The sequence below is a fragment of the Mustela lutreola genome, chromosome 4 (genome assembly GCF_030435805.1).
Source record: "Mustela lutreola isolate mMusLut2 chromosome 4, mMusLut2.pri, whole genome shotgun sequence".
NCBI classification, from domain to species: Eukaryota; Metazoa; Chordata; class Mammalia; order Carnivora; family Mustelidae; genus Mustela; species Mustela lutreola.
Window position 1 is genome coordinate 39,440,331 of NC_081293.1, and position 16,749 is coordinate 39,457,079.

The 16,749-nt window shown below is 38.4% G+C and overlaps 1 protein-coding gene across 4 annotated transcripts in view; it reads right to left on the reverse strand.

Annotated features, from left to right (window-relative positions):
- Nucleotides 1-6,489: 6,489 nt before the first annotated feature.
- The window catches only part of ZFAND4 (zinc finger AN1-type containing 4), a 95,922-nt gene continuing 85,662 nt past the window's right edge, over nt 6,490-16,749 (reverse strand). For all 4 annotated transcript variants that reach the window (XM_059169607.1, XM_059169608.1, XM_059169606.1 and 1 more), the window contains 2 exons: nt 8,401-8,518; nt 6,490-7,443 (listed from right to left, as the gene is read on the reverse strand). In XM_059169607.1, the coding sequence (XP_059025590.1) occupies nt 7,308-7,443; nt 8,401-8,518 (254 nt within the window). In that variant the 3' untranslated portion in view covers nt 6,490-7,307. The remainder of the gene's footprint in view (nt 7,444-8,400; nt 8,519-16,749) is intronic.

Genomic DNA, 16,749 nt, shown 5'->3' on the forward strand with positions numbered 1-16,749 from the left:
ATGGTACTGGCACAAACACAGAGACATAGATCAGTGGAACAGAGTAGAGAGTCCAAATATGGACCTGCAACTCTGTGGTCAAATAATCTTCGACAAAGCAGGAAAAAATATACAGTGGGAAAAAAGACAGTCTCTTCAATAATTGTTGCTGGGAAAATTGGACAGCCACATTCAGATGAATGAAACTGACCATTCTCTTAAACCATACACAAAGATAAACTCAAAATGGATGAAAGACCTCAGTGTGAGACAGGAATCCATCAAAATCCTAGGAGAACATAGGCAGTAACCTCTTTTGACATCGGTCTCAGGAACTTCTTTCCAGACATGTCTCCAAAAGCATGGGAAACAAAAGTGAAAATGAACTTTTGGGACTTCATCAAGATAAAAAGCTTTTGCACAGCAAAGGAAGCAGTCAACAAGACAAAGAGGCAACCTATGGAATGGGAGAAGATATTTGTAAATGACACTACAGACAAAAGGCTGACATACAAGATCTATAAAGAACTTCTCAAACTCAACACCCAAAAAACAGATAATCAAGTCAAAAAATGGACAGAAGGGGTGCCTGGGTGGCTCAGTTGGTTAAGTGGCTGCCTTCGGTCATGATCCCAGCGTCCTGGAATCAAGTCCCACATCCGGCTCCTTGCTCGGCAAGGAAGCTGCTTCTCCCTCTGCCTCTGCCTGCCTCTTGGCCTACTTGTGATCTCTCTCTCTCTCTGAAAAATAAATAAATAAAATTTTTTAAAAAAGTGGACAGAAGACATGAACACACACTTCTCCAATGCATACAAATGGCGAGCAAACACATGAAAAAAATGTTCATCATTAGCCATCATGGAAATTCAAATCAAAACCACATTGAGATACCACCTTACACCAGTTAGAATGGCAAAAATTAACAAGGCAAGAAACAACAAATGTTGGAGAGGATGTGGAGAAAGGGGAACTCTCTTACACTGTTGGTGGGAATGCAAGTTGGAGCAGCCACTTTGGGAAGCAGTGTGGAGGTTCCTCAAAAAATTAAAAATAGAGCTACTCTATGACCTAGAAATTGCACTACTGGGTATTTACCCCAAAGATACAGATATAGTGAAAAGAAGGGTCATATGTGTACCCCAATGACATAGCAGAAATGTCCACAAAGCCAAACTGCGGAAAGAGCCAAGATGCCCTTCAGCAGACAAATGGATAAAGAAGATATGGTCCATATATACAATGGAGTGTTACTCAGCCATCAGAAAAGATGAATACCCAACTTTTGGATCAACATGGATGGAACTGGAGGAGATTAGGAGACTTTCAAGCAGAGAAAGTCAATTATCATATGGTTTCACTTATTTGTGGAACATAAGAGATTGCACGGAGGACATTAGGAGAAGGAAGGGGGAAATTAAAGGGGTAGGCTCAGAGAGGAAGACAAACCATGAGAGACTATGGACTCCGGGAAACAAATTGAGGGTTTTAGAGGAGAAGCGGGTAGGGGATGGGTTAGCCTGGCAATGGGTATTAAGGAGGACATGTATTACATAGAGCACTGAATCATGGAACACTACATCAAAAACTAATGATATACTGTATGGTAACTAACATAATAAAGAGAGAGAGAGAGAGCTTGGGGGGGAGGGGCAGAAGAAGAGGGAACGAGAGTCACAAGCAGACTCTGAATCCCAATGCAAGGCTGGATCTTACAATCTTGAGATTAGGACCTGAGCTGAAATCAAGAGTCAGATGCTTAACTGACTGTGCCACCCAGGAGCTCCTGCTTTCAATTTTTAAGTCAACCCAAATACAAGGCAAAAAAGGCAATAATATCACTTAATATTACTAGGTCACTAAAAAGACTTAGCACATCCTTAAAGTTTTTTTTTTTAATCATTCAACAAATACTAAGGGCTTCTCTCTGCAATGCTTGGGAACAAGGATAGACAGACAGGAGGGCAATTCCTACTCTGATGGACTTGCCATCTTATGCAATTCAAATGATCACAGAAATATCAAAATAATATTGTGGTACATACCATGAAAGAAATGTATATGGTAGGAAGAGGAATGGTACTGACTTAGACAAGAATACATCAGGGAAGGCTTCTTTCAGGAAGTAATGACGAAGTACGCATCTGAAAAACCACTGGGTATTAAGGAGAAAGAAACAGGCTGGGAATACTAAAAGAAAGTCAATGTGAGCAAATTTCAGAAAGCAGGGGGAAACCATGCAATTTGAGACTGGAGAAATTGGTGGGGGCTAAATCACAGGGGCCTTACTAGGAAGAATTATTAAGAATTTGGGTCTTGGGCGCCTGGGTGGCTCAGTGGGTTAAGCCGCTGCCTTCGGCTCAGGTCATGGTCTCAGGGTCCTGGGATCGAGTCCCGCATCGGGCTCTCTGCTCAGCAGGGAGCCTGCTTCCTCCTCTCTCTCTCTGCCTGCCTCTCTGCCTACTTGTAATCTCTCTGTGTCAAACAAATAAATAAATAAATCTTTAAAAAAAAAAAAAAAAGAATTTGGGTCTTTATTCTAAGAACATAGAAGTCACTAATATATTTCAGGCACTGATGTGCTCAATTTTTGGTTCTCGAGTTCACAAGTGTAGAAAATGGGGTTATATAAAGGACACAGAAGTAACTCAAGAATCCCAGCTAGGGACATGGGGAGTTAGAGAGGAGAAGGGAGTTGGGGGAAATTGGAAGGGGAGGTGAACCATGAGAGACTATGGACTCTGAAAAACAATCTGAGGGTTTTGAAGGGGCAGGGGGTGGGAGGTCGGGGTACCAGGTGGTGGGTATTATAGAGGGCACGGATTGCATGGAGCACTGGGTGTGGTGCAAAAATAATGAATACTGTTATGCTGAAAATAAATAAAAAATAAATTAAAAAAAAAAAAAAAGAATCCCAGCTAGGAAGCTTAAGCAGTTACAACAGCTCAGGTGAAAGCTATGGTGATAGGGACAAGAGTAACTGCAGAGGAGTGAGTTAATTTGACATAAATACTCTAACTATAAAGAATTGACCAGTATGGACTAAATATATGTGTGTCCTTCAAATTGTTAAACCCTACCTGGTGTGGCTGTTTCTGGATTAAGGAAGTAACTGAGATGAAGTGAGGTCATAGAGTAGGGCCCTGGTCCCATAGGATTAGTGCTCTTGTAAAATAAGACACTGGAGAGTTCCATGTATGCACACACTGAAGAAAGGCCATGAGGATACAATGAGAAGGCAGCTCTCTGAAAGCCAGGGTAAGAGATCTTACCAGAAAACCACCCTGCTGGACAGACCTTGATCTGGGACTGCTAGCCTCCAGAACCATGGAAAATTAATTTCTGTTGTTTAAGCCACCCAGTCTATGGTATTTTGTTACAGCAACCTCAGCAGACTAATACACTAATAAAAATTGGGGAGTACAGAGGTAATGAGTTATCAGGTTAAATTCCTGATCTGTAATAATGGGGTGTCAAAAAATTATGTCTAAATATATTGGCTAGTGTTATGATAGTAACTACCAGAAAAACTAAAACAGAAACTTTTAAGAGGTGGGGGGAGGAGGTTGTCCATGGTGAAATTTCAACTTTGGTTTTTTATCCTTATGTATTTTTTAAAAAATCTTTAAAAATAATAAAAATCATTTTTCAAAAATCACTTTCATCAACCATTCTTAAAGTCTAACATAGTTTTCAAAGAAACATGAGATACCTTTATTCCTAAATTTCAGTCATTCACATCTACTGTTACGATGTTATACATACTCTTGCTTGTCAATTTTCAATCAACTTTTTTTTTAATATTTTAATGCAATGTCTTTTTTTTTTAAGATTTTATTTATTTATTTGACAGAGAGAAATCACAAGTAGATGGAGAGGCAGGCAGAGAGAGAGAGAGGGAAGCAGGCTCCCTGCTGAGCAGACAGCTGGATACAGGGCTCAATTCTAGGACCCTGAGATCATGACCTGAGCCGAAGGCAGCGGCTTAACCCACTGAGCCACCCAGGCGCCCCTCAACTTTTTTTTTGTATCAATTTATTTTCAACTTAAGCTACTTGAGTCATTTCATGATAAACATTAAAAGTATATAAATATTTTTTAAAATTTCATTCATGTGTCACTTAAAATCTTGTGTTTCAAGATAGGTACAGAGTTCATACTTTGGAAAACCCCACTAGAAAGGAGATTGGATTCTCTATCCTGATGGCTTAAAACCACATTAAACATACATCAGGAAATCAATTCCTGTATTCTGTTATAATTAAATCCTTCCACAGGTGAGAACACATGAAATTTTAAAACATCTAAGTATATAGTTGAAATTCTCATGTTAGAATGATTAAAAAGCACTAAACTTAACTTGAAAAATATTTATTAAACATTTTAACTTTTAATATTGCTAAAACCAAATACTTACTGTTTAAAAATAAAATTCAGAGAGGGTTCCTGGGTAGCTCAGTGGTTAAGCATTCAAATCTTAACTTCAGCTCAGGTCATGATCTCAGGGTCAAGAGGGAGCCCTGTGTAGGGCTCTAGGCTGGGTGTGGAGCCTGCTTGAGATTCTCTCTCTCCCTCTGCCCACCCCCTCAAAAAAAATAAAATCCAGAAACTGAATTTTATCACATAAAATTAGTTTAGTTATATAAAACAATATGAACACCTTGATTTTTGGTCACAATTAAGCTGTTCCATATAATTAATTTATTTAACTAATGTTTAATCTGGGTCTACATGCAAAGCACTCTGATAATTACTGGGGTTGGAAAGACAGATCTAAGATCTGCAAAATTATGATAACCTCTTTGTAAGAATTTAAAGCATAAAGAAATGCTTTCCAATGATATTATTTCTGGAACTTGACTGGTTTCTCTCTCAGTGACTTAAAAACTAGTATGACAAGGACCAAAAACTCACTTTTAACCATAATCTTTGATGGACTTAAAACAAGACTTATTTCTACATGGTCTTAGTTTAAAAAGCATAGTGCACTGGGGCGCCTGGGGTGGCTCAGTCATTGAGCGTCTGCCTTTGGCTCGGGTCGTGATCCCGGGGTCCTGGGATCGAGCCCCGCGTCGGGCTCTCTGCTCGGCGGGAAGCCTGCTTCTCCCATTCCCGCTCCACCTGCTTGCATTTCCTTTCTCGCTGTGTCTCTATCAAATAAATAAATAAAATCTTTTAAAAAAAAAAAAAAAAAGCATAGTGCACTGAGCATATATCAATACCCTAACCATTCATATTTATTGTAGAATATGTTTTGTCCTTTTACAGAAGCCTATCCATGCAATAGATTTTAAATGTCTAAAGTACATGTTGTCTTGTTAAGTGGGGGAGGAAAACTGAATTACTCAACACAAATGTAAGTATTTTCATTAGTTTGTATAGCTTGCCCTAAAAACCATCACCATCGGGGCATCTGGGTGGCTCAGTGGGTTAAGCCTCTGCCTTCAGCTCAGGTCATGATCCCAGGGTCCCGGGATCGAGCCCTACATCGGGGGCTCTGTTCAGCAGGGAGCCTGCTTCCTCCTCTCTCTCCCTGCCTGCCTCTCTGCCTACTTGTGATCTCTCTGTCAAATAAATAAATAAAATCTTAAAAACAAACAAACAAACAAACCATCATCATCAACCCCTAATTGTATCACTCCTCCACTAGTATCTTTCCCACTTGTAAATGTATTTCCTTCCTGACCAGGAGCATCTTGAAATGTCTTCAGAAGGATGAAGGCTCTTTATCCATTTAACATTCTATCTCTTTTTAAGAAGTAGCAGGAAGAGTAGAACTCTCCAGTTCATTCACCCCTTTGTGGAGAAAGAGACCCTGCAGAGCACCTAAATTAGCCTCAGGTACCATTGTAGATCCAACTTGGGTGGGGCTAGAGTTGCAAAATCTATTTGGGTTGCCTGCCACCTGTTTACCAGGGATCAGGATCTGATTCAACTAAGCTTTCATGAAAGGAATGAACTCTCAAAAGCTTATATTGGTTATATTGCTTACATCTGGGGAACAGGGCCCTTATATCCTAGAAGAATACCTTTATACGGATGGTCATTTTTTCCAATTAGAATAAACTAATGATTTATTTAATGAAATCATTGAGGGTATTATGCCAAGCAAAATCAGTCAATCAGAGAAAGACAAATATAGGATTTCACTCATGTAGAATTTAAGAAACAAAACAGATGAACATAGAAGAAGGGAAGGAAAAATAAGATAAAAACAGAGAGGGAGGCAAACCATAAGAGATGCTTAACTATAAACTATATATAAACTATTTATAAACTATAAACTGAGGGTTGCTGGAAGGGAGGTCATTGGGGGTTTGGGGTAACTGGGTGATGGGCATTAAGGAGGGCACGTGATGTGATAAGCACTGGGTATTACATGCAACTGATGATCACTAAATTCTACCTCTGAAACTAATAATATAGTATACATTAACTAAATTGAATTTAAATAAAAAAAATTTTTTTAAGTTATAAAAGAAAAATTTTGTAAATAATCAAATAATCAAACTTATAATGAAAATGAATATTTATTTGAATTTCTCCTGGTAATAGCACTCAACTTATAAGAAAAACAAATCAAGTTGTAAGATTTTGTTTTAAATGTAGCCATTTTTCAAAAAGTGAAAAGTTGGATTCCGTATTTAATGGCAACAACTGAGATCCTTTGTATTGTAAAACTACTCAAAAATACTACTCAAAAAGTAGTATTTTAAGAAATATATAGTATGATTAACATGATGTGTTTTATAGAATGGATACATATCTGAATGCCAATCTGAATATGGAAGAAATATACATGTGTTAAAATCACACTGAGAAACAAAATGTTCTTTTTTTATAAAAAGTAGCTTGAAATAAAAAGGAACTTGCTGGCAAACTCAATAAATTTTCACACATGGGATTTAAAAAAAAAAAAAAAAATCCCCACCCCCCGCCCCACACCCCTCAAAAAAGTGGTGGATGTGAGTAGAGCCGCTGCATGGCGGCACATTTCTGTACAATGTGGAAGCTGGTTACATGGTCAGTGATAACTTCCTAAAGTGCATCTTTTGAAGACTTGTCTATGAAATTGCAATATCAAATATAAAATAGTTAACACAAGACATGCAATAACAAAGCTAAATCATTATAAAGTTTTTAAAACTACTTTTTAAAACTTTCGATTCACCAAAGGATAAAGATGTCAAATACAGTAGTATTCTTTCTCCAACAGTATGCATTGTATGGTTTTGTCATTTGGCAAATCTTTTAGAGTCGAACAAAAATAATGCAGTCTGAACAATACTTCTTCTGTCATTGTAATACAATTCCTAGGCGCAGAGCAAGAGCTAGATTTTTGGAAGTTTGGGTGCATTAACCACAGGATTTGCCTCCTGTAAGTATCTCCTCCCTGCACTCTTGTAATCATAGGTGCAGCCGTGAGTTTCTGCATAGCGATGAGATGCACAGAAGTTGTTTCCACATCTAAAGCACAAAGAAAGTCCATGTGAATGGTCACATTTCTATAGAGGCTCATCTCTTTGGAAGATCAGAGCTTGATTTCAGGTATCCAACAGGAGCCCTCTGATTCTCTTAGCAATTTCCATCACTGACATTTCCCTTGTGTTCATAAACCAGCACAAGTACCCCAAAAAGAAAAAGTTAACTGTCCATGAATATGAGTTTGTAATAAAGAACCTATTATGAAATGAAACCGGATACAGATCTTTATGAAGCAGTAAAACTGCAAAAGCTGGCAAATATGTCTATCATTTCTCTTATCTAGTAAACCTGGGAGAACTGAATTTGTGAGAAATTCAGTCTCAAAAGAAAATCACATAAAACCTAATTATTAAAGGACTTTTAAATATTTCTAACAAATAAGATGAGCTATTTCTATTTGAATAAAAAGTACTCTGTAAAGTAGCAGCTCATTTTAATGCCTGCACTCAAACTAAGGGCAGATACTATCCTCAGAGCATATTAATCAATGCTAATGAGATAATTATGAGAAAACTCATTAATTTTTGTGAATGTATTATTCATGTTTTCAAATTAAACTGTACCATATAATAGTTAAATTAACAGTACAATAAATTTAGTCCCTTTTGTGTTCAATTTCAAATAGAATCTTGGAGGATGGGTTCTTCCAAAGTTATATTAAAAAAAAAAACAAGCATATCTATCATGTGACAAAGAAAGTCTATTCTCCCATTGATTTAAATCTCCTAACTTGAAGTAACAGGAGAGGATCTCATGATTTATAAACTCAGGAGCTGTCTACTTACTCTTCAGCCAATTAGGAGCTGAACTGAGGACTGCTATTTGAATATCATCTTAATGATGTTAATGAATAGCCAGTTTAAAGAGTGTTTTATACTGTATCCCTACACTGGGTCACCACAAAGAAAGCATCTCAGCTTTTCCAGCCAGCCAACCTGCCTGCATTCGTAGCTAGTAGCCAGTCCAGTTTTCTTCCCACAAAGGAAACAATGCTTTGTTGCTTTCTTCTTTGTCTGAATGGGGGCATTCACAGGTGGGAGGTGATGAGTACATTCTCCTGTTTAAAGAAAGGATACCCTGATTAATACAGGCACAGGATTTTAAATGTGAAATAGTATTAGGCAAAACATGAAACACATCCCTGTCACAGGAAACTTCCTTGCCATAAGAAATTAATTTGTGTTATTTTTATATACAAAATTATCTATAGAATCTACAAGTGAAGATCCAATAGAACTGTTATAGGTTTCTTCTGACTGAGACTTGTATTTTCAGGACTTCTGTACACACTGGCACGTTTCTGATTACTTCCAACGACAATTGGTAATTGTAAAGTATATCAAACTTTGACAGAGAATCAAAAGAAAATGTCTGGGTCAAAATCATCTTTATGAGGCCTCTGAAACAATGTAACCCTATTCTTTTACACCAAGAAGGAACATCAGAGTATCATGAAACTGGTCTTTTAGTCCTGATTACCATTGAAATTATATTCATCAAACTACAAGTAAGTTATTTATTCTTTTTTTTTTTTAAAGGTTTTATTCATCTGAGAGAGAAAGACAGGGAGAGCACAAGCAGAAGGAGAGGCGGCACAGAGAAGCAGACTCCCCGGACTCCCCAGTCTCCTGGCTGAGCTGGCAGGTTAATGGGCTTGATCGCAGGACCTGGAGATCACAATCTGAGCCAAAGGCAGTTGCTTAACCATCTAAGCCACCCAGGCGCCCCTATTTATTCTTTCAAAACTTCAATTTATTCATTTTTAAGACAATGTAACATGTATTTTTCTCCCTTAGGTTTCTAGGTGTTTTAAGGTCAACTCAGTTCTCACACGTAAAAAACATTCTGAAAAATTTTAATGTTATAATTATATTAAATATCCCATAATCAACAGTGATTAATATGGTACACTGCTCAATTTCACAGTACTACTACCTTCCCAAAAAATATTTACTAAATTTTGTACTATTGTAACAACTTGATTTTTTAAAAAAGATTTTATTTATTTATTTGACAGAGAGAAACACAGCGAGAGGGGAAACACAAGTAGGGGGAGTGGGAGATGGAGAAGCAGTCTTCCCACCAGGTAGGGAGCCTAGTGTGGAGTTCGATCCCAGGACTCTGGGATCAGGATCTGAGCCGAAGGCAGATGCTTAATGACTGAGCCACCCAGGTGCCCCATAACTTGATTTTTTAACTTAAAAAAAAACAAAAAACAAAAAACAATTGCATTGATGTGGATGGAACTGGAGGGGATTCTGCTAAGTGAAATAAGTCAAGCAGGGAAAGACAATTATCATATGGTTTCATGTAGAACATAAGGAATAGTGTGGATGACCACAGGGGAAGGGAGGGATAACTGAATGGGAAGAAATCAGAGAGGGAGATAAACCATAGGAGACTCTGAACTCCGGGAAACGAACTGAGGGTTACAGAAGGGACAGGGGTTGGGGGAAGAGGTAACAGGGTAATGGTATTGAGAAGGGCATGTGTGGTGATGGGCACTGGGTGTTATACACAACTAATGAACCACAGAACACTATACCAAAAGCTAATGATGTATTGTATGTCGGCTAATTGAACATAATTTTTAAAAAAGCACATGTCATCACATAAGAAATAATTAAATCAGGGGTGTCTGGGTGGATCAGTTGGTTAAGCCTTTGACTCAGGTCATGATCTCAGTGTCCTGGGATCAAGTCCCACATCAGGATCTCTGCTCAATGTGGAGTCTGCTTCAAATTCTTTCTCCCTCCCCACCTGTCCCACCGTCCCTTCTCTCATTGTCTCCAAAATAAATAAATATAATCTTTAAAAAGAAATAAAAAGAAAAGAAAAGAAATAATTAAATCTTTATTTTTAACTTTCATTTTTTCAGTGTTCCAAGATTGTTTATGCATCACATCCAGTGCTCCATGCAATACGTGCCCTCCTTAATACCCACCACCAGGCTCACCCAACCCTCCAACCCTTTCCTTCCAAAACCTGTTTGTTTCTCAGTGTCCACAGTCTCTCATCGTTCGTCTCCCCCACTGATTTCCCCCAACGCCCTTCTCTCCATCTCCCAATGTCCTCCATATTATTCCTTATATTCCACAAGTGAAACCATGAGATAACTGACTCTCTCTGCTTGACTTATTTCACTCAGCATAATCTCCTCCAGTCCCGTCCATGTTGATGCAAAAGTTGGGTATTCATCCTTTCTGATGGAGGCAAAATACTCCATTGAATATATGGACCATATCTTCTTTATCCATTTGCCTGTTGAAGGGCATCTTGGCTCTTTCCACAGTTTGGTGACTGTGGCCGTTGCTGCTATGAACACTGGCCCTTCTTTTTACTACATCTGTATCGTTGGAGTAAATACCCAGTAGTGCAATTGCAGAGTGCTAGGGTAGCTCTATTTTTAATTTCTTTCTTTTATTTTATTTTTAATTTCTTAAGGAACTTCCACACTGTTTTCCAAAGTGGCTGCACCAACTTGCATTCAATTTCTTTTCATTACTAAGTGAAATACTCTTACAACTGAGCAAAATTCCAACAAACCTGACTCAAGCATACAGGCTCAAAGTCACTGCCCACAGTTGTTAACAATAGCAGTACAAGCACACTGTGCCTTGTGGCACTAAAAGGCCAAGAAGCAAGAAACAAACAAAGAAAACAAAAACAAGGGGGAAAGGGGCGCCTGGGTGGCTCAGTGGGTTGGGCCGCTGCCTTCGGCTCAGGTCATGATCTCAGAGTCCTGGGATCGAGTCCCGCATCGGGCTCTCTGCTCGGCAGAGAGCCTGCTTCCCTCTCTCTCTCTCTGGCTGCCTCTCTGTCTACTTGTGATTTCTCTCTGTCAAATTAATAAATAAAATCTTTAAAAAAAAAAAAAACAAGGGGGAAAGAATGAGAAGAAAAATGATAGTCTCAATGGTACTGGTACCTATTCACTACTGAAGGAGGTTTGGAAGGCCTGGGCTAAATGTTTATATGGCATTGAAAATCCTTCAAGCGTTCAAAAAATTGTAATTACAATGAATTGGTGCTATACCTTTTGCCACCCAGATTGGGGACTGGATATATAAACCCAGGAAAATTAAGTCAGCTTTATTACCAGCCTGAAATACTTTCCTAGATCTTGCCTAAAATTATACACAAAATTGGACACTAACTGAATGACTCCTTATGGTAGAAACAAAACTGAAAACAAAGTGAATGGCTCCCAATAGTGCCATGATGCTAACTCAGCTAATAAACACTTTCTTCTTCAAGTACACTTAGAGTTATTATCAAGAAGAAGGTGATGGGGTACTTTCCACTTCTTAAAAAATGAAAGTAAGATAAGCATTTGCAAAGGACACACAGAAGAGGCATATAGTACCAGATAGCCTCTGAAACTTATCTAATTGCAATTATCTTTGAAATTCAGGTTTAGAATATCCTTCTAATAATTTAGATAATAATTTGGTTCAGTGTAGTCGTATTTTCATTTTTTTTCTTTCCTTGGAATTGCTTTACTTAATGTTTCCCAAACTGTTTTCATTCAAGAACTTTTGTGAATGTGCAGAAACATACAACACAGTAGTGACAAGAATGAGTTTGCAGGAACACAAATGCAGTCTTCTTCTATGAGAGTAGTTTCCATATATGCTTCTATCTTTTTACATAAATAAAACTTTTTAAATAAATCTTTTATTTTAAAAAATATTTTATTTATTTATTTTTCAAAGAGAGAGAGAGCACTATTTTTCAGAGAGAGAGCAAGCACAAGCGGGGGCCAGAGGCAGGGAGAGGGAGAAGCAGAGAGAAGTCCCTGATACAGTACTCGATCCCAGGGCCCAGGGATCACGACCTGAGCCAAAGGCAGACACTTAGTTGACTGGGCCATCAGGCATCCTTAAATAAATGTTCTAAATAAAACAATTTATAAGTCATCTATTCCATGACAGGATTGATCACTAGTATACATGTTTCCTACTATTTTTTACAGTGCCATCCAGTATGATATCCAGTGATATCCAGTATGATATCTTTCTGACTTCCAGAGCCATTTTCTGTCATTTACCACATCATACCCACTCTTCAATGAAGCACCAGACCCACTCATAGGTGAAATCTCTTCTAAAATACTCGATTCCACCTTGTCAACCCAGAAAAACTCCACTCATCTTGTAAGAACATATCATCAATTATCAATTCCTCTCTGAAGCCTTCTCTCATGTGCATTGGACATATGAATAAAGAAAATAGAGTAATATAGTAATTCCAATGTGAAAAGTTGCTTTTCAAAACAAGGTTAAAGTTATTTAGAATAACTCACTTGTTTGGTATTTCCTAGCCTAATAACTGATCTAAGACAATGATCTATAAAAATTTACCCAACAGAAAAGATAGCCAACAAAGTAATAAGAGTAGTGTTCTGGATGCCAGTTCTGGATGCTAGTAGGCAGTAATCTCTGCCTAAAAATGATGACTACACGGTGGATAAGATTTCCAAGGGAGACCCTGTAAGTTAAAAGCAAAGAAAACCAATGGAAGAACTTAGCAAATCAATTAAATAAAACTTATATCAAACTCTCACAGACTCAAGGAAATTCAGGATGATACAGTTATTACTGAAATGAAATGGCAGTAAGTTACACAGCTCTGTTCAGGTGATGATAACTGCAGGTAGCAGTTGATGGCTTGACTTAAATGAAATCAACCAAAAGAGTATATACCTGGAGATAAGCAAAAGGCTGGTAAAACAAGTCAAAAAAGAAACTCAGGTTTAAAAAAATGAAACAGGGACGCCTGGGTGGCTCAGTTGGTTAAGCAGCTGCCTTCGGCTCAGGTCATGATCCCAGCGTCCTGGGATCGAGTCCCACATCGGGCTCCTTGCTCGGCAGGGAGCCTGCTTCTCCCTCTGCCTCTAGCCTGCCACTCTGTCTGCCTGTGCTTGCACTCTGTATCTCTCTCTCTCTCTAACAAATAAATAAAAAAAAAAAAAAAAAAAAAAAATCTTTAAAAAAAAAAAAAAAATGAAACAAAACAAAAATCTACAACAATACGATAGCCCAGAATTAAAAAAAGAAGAAGAAATTTTAAAAAAGAGAAACAAAGGAAAAGAAACAAACTATTTCAAGAAGGGGGGCCACAACAATCAAACAAGATAAGGATACAGAAGTATCCACTGGATTTGAAACTGTGGACATCTTTGGTGACCTCAGCAACAGCAACTTCAGAAGAAGAGTGAGAAGAAAAGAGAAGTACCACCAAAGGCCAAATTAGAATTAAACATAGATATATTACACATTGTGGTACTGCATAAATAAAGGCAATAAAGAACCCAGAAAAAAAAAAAAAAAAAAGAACCCAGAAAGAAACCTTCACATATAGAGTCAAATGATTTTTGACAAGAACTCCGATGGCCATTCAATGGGGAGAGTATGGTCTTTTTAATAAATGTCACTGGAAAAACTGGATATACACATGAGAAAGAATAAAGCTGGACCCTGACATTACACCATATACAAAAATATATACATTAAGGAGTTAATTCAAAGTGTATCAAAGACCGACCTATAAGACCTAAAACTATAAAACTCCTAGAAAATATAGGGGGAAAGCTTCATAACAGTGAATTTGGCAATAATTTATTTTTTATTTTATTTTTTAGATTTTATTTGACACAGAGAGAGAGAAGGAGAGAAAGAGAGAACGCACAGAAGCAGGGAGAGTCACAGGCAGAGAGACAGGGAGAAGCAGGCTCTCCGCTGAGCAGAGTCCGAGGTGGGGATTGGTCTCAGGACTCTGGGATCTGAGCTGAAGGCAGGTGCTTAACTGACTGAGCCACCCAAGCACCCCTAATTTGTCAATGAGTTACTGGACACAACATCTAAGTCAGAGGCACCAAAGGGGAAAAAAAAAAACAGTAAAGCCGGACTTCATGAAGATTAAAAACTATTGTCCATCAAAAGACACTGTCAGGGGGGCGCCTAGGTGGCTCAGTGGGATAAAGCCTCTGCCTTCGGCTCAGGTCATGATCCCAGGGACCTGGGATCGAGCCCCACATCTGGCTCTCTGCTCTGCGGGGAGCCTGCTTCCTCCTCTCTCTCTCTCTCTCTCTCTCTCTGCCTGCCTCTCTGCCTACTTGTGATCTCTGTCTGTCAAATAAATAAATAAAATCTTAAAAAAAAAAAAAAAAGACACTGTCAGGGACACCTGGGTGGCTCAGTCAGTTAAGCACCTGCCTTTGGCTCAGGTCATGATCCCAGAATACCAGGATGGAGCTGGGCTTCGGGCACCCTGCTCAGTAGGGAGTCTGCTTCTCCGTCTCCCTCTGCCCTTCACCCTGCTCACACTCTCTCTTTCTCACTCTTTCTTTCAAATAAATAAATAAATAAATAAAATCTTAAAATAAGAAAAAAAGACACTGTCAGAGTAAAATGGCAACCTACAGAACAGAAGAAAATCTTTGCCAATTATATATCTGATAAGGGATCGGTATCCAGAATATATGAAGAATATCTAAAACTCAGCAACAACAAAAAATCCCTAAAACAACCCAATTTAAAATTGGGCAAAACATCTGACAGACATTTCCCCAAAGATGTACAAATAGCTAAGCTCAAAAAAATATATACCTAACGTCACTAATCATCAGGGATGTGAAAAACCACAAGGAGATACTACCTTATACCTACTAGGAGGTCCATTATCGAAAAACACACACACAAACAAAAATCCAGAAGATAAGAAGTGTTCTTATGAATATGGAGAAACTGGAATTTGCACACTGTTAGTGGTAATGTAAAATAGTGCAGCCACGATGGAAAACTGTATGGCAATTCCTCAAAAAATTAAAAATGCAATCACCATATGAGCCAGCAATTCTACTTCCAAGTACATACTCAAAAGAATTAAAAAGAGGGTCTCAAAGATGCCCTTCAATGGACGAATGGATAACGAAGATGTGGTCCATATACACTATGGAGTATTATGCCTCCATTAGAAAGGATGAATACACAACTTTCGTATCAACATGGACAGAAATGGAAGAGATTATGCTGAGTGAGATAAGTCAAACAGAGAGTCAATTATCATATGGTTTCACTTATTTGTGGAGCATAACAAATATCATGGAGGACAAGGGGTGTTAGAGAGGAGAAGGGAGTTGGGGTAAATTGGAAGGGGAGGTGAACCATAAGAGACTATGGACTCTGAAAAACAACCTGAGGGGTTTGAAGGGGCGGGGGGTGGGGGGAGGTTGGGGGAGCCAGGTGGTGGGTATTGGAGAGGGCACGGATTGCATGGAGCACTGGGTGTGGTGCAAAACCAATAAATTGTTACACTGAAAAGAAATTAAAAAAAAAAAAAAGAAATTATGTTTGCTTCATTGTATTGCCTTTGCTCCTTTGTCTAAGATCAGGGGAAAAAAAAGGAGGGTCTCAAAGACATCTATGGGCAACCATGTTCGTAACAGCCTTCTTCACAAGAGCTAAAATGTGGAAGCAACACAGGTCTCCAGCAACACAGGTCTCCATCTAGAGATACACGGATAAGCAAAATGCTGTATATATACACACAATGGAGTATTATTTGCCTTAAAATGTATGGAAATTCTAACACACACTACAACACAGATGAACCCTGCTAAATGAAGTAAGCCAGACACAAAAAGACAAATGCTATATGGTTCCACTTATATTAGACGCTTAAAGCAATTAAAATTATTCAGAGAGAAAGTAGAATGGTGGCTACTAGAGGCTGGGGTGAGGGGAAAACGAGAAGTTAGTGTTCAATGGATACAGAGTTTCAGTTTTTTCAAGATAAAGAGTTCTGGAAATGGATTCTCCAACAATGTGAATGTGTGACTGTACTTAACGTCACTGGGTTATATGCTTAAAAATGGTTAAGATGGGGGCGCCTGGGTGGCTCAGTGGGTTAAGCCGCTGCCTTCGGCTCAGGTCATGATCTCAGGGTCCTGGGATCGAGTCCCACATCGGGCTCTCTGCTCAGCAGGGAGCCTGTTTCCTCCTCTCTCTCTCTGCCTGCCTCTCTGCCTACTTGTGATCTCTCTCTGTCAAATAAATAAATAAAATCTTTAAAAAAAAAAATAATATAAAAAAAAATGGTTAAGATGGTAAATTTTATGTTATGTATATCTTACCACAATGCAAAATTGAAAAAAGTATATATATTAAGACTTTAAAACTTTGGGTCTCACACAGCAGTGAAAAACAAACCCTAAGTATCTCTTTAAAGGCATAAAACTCATGTGATAACCATAATATATATTATATTGGTTGTCAGATCTGTTTT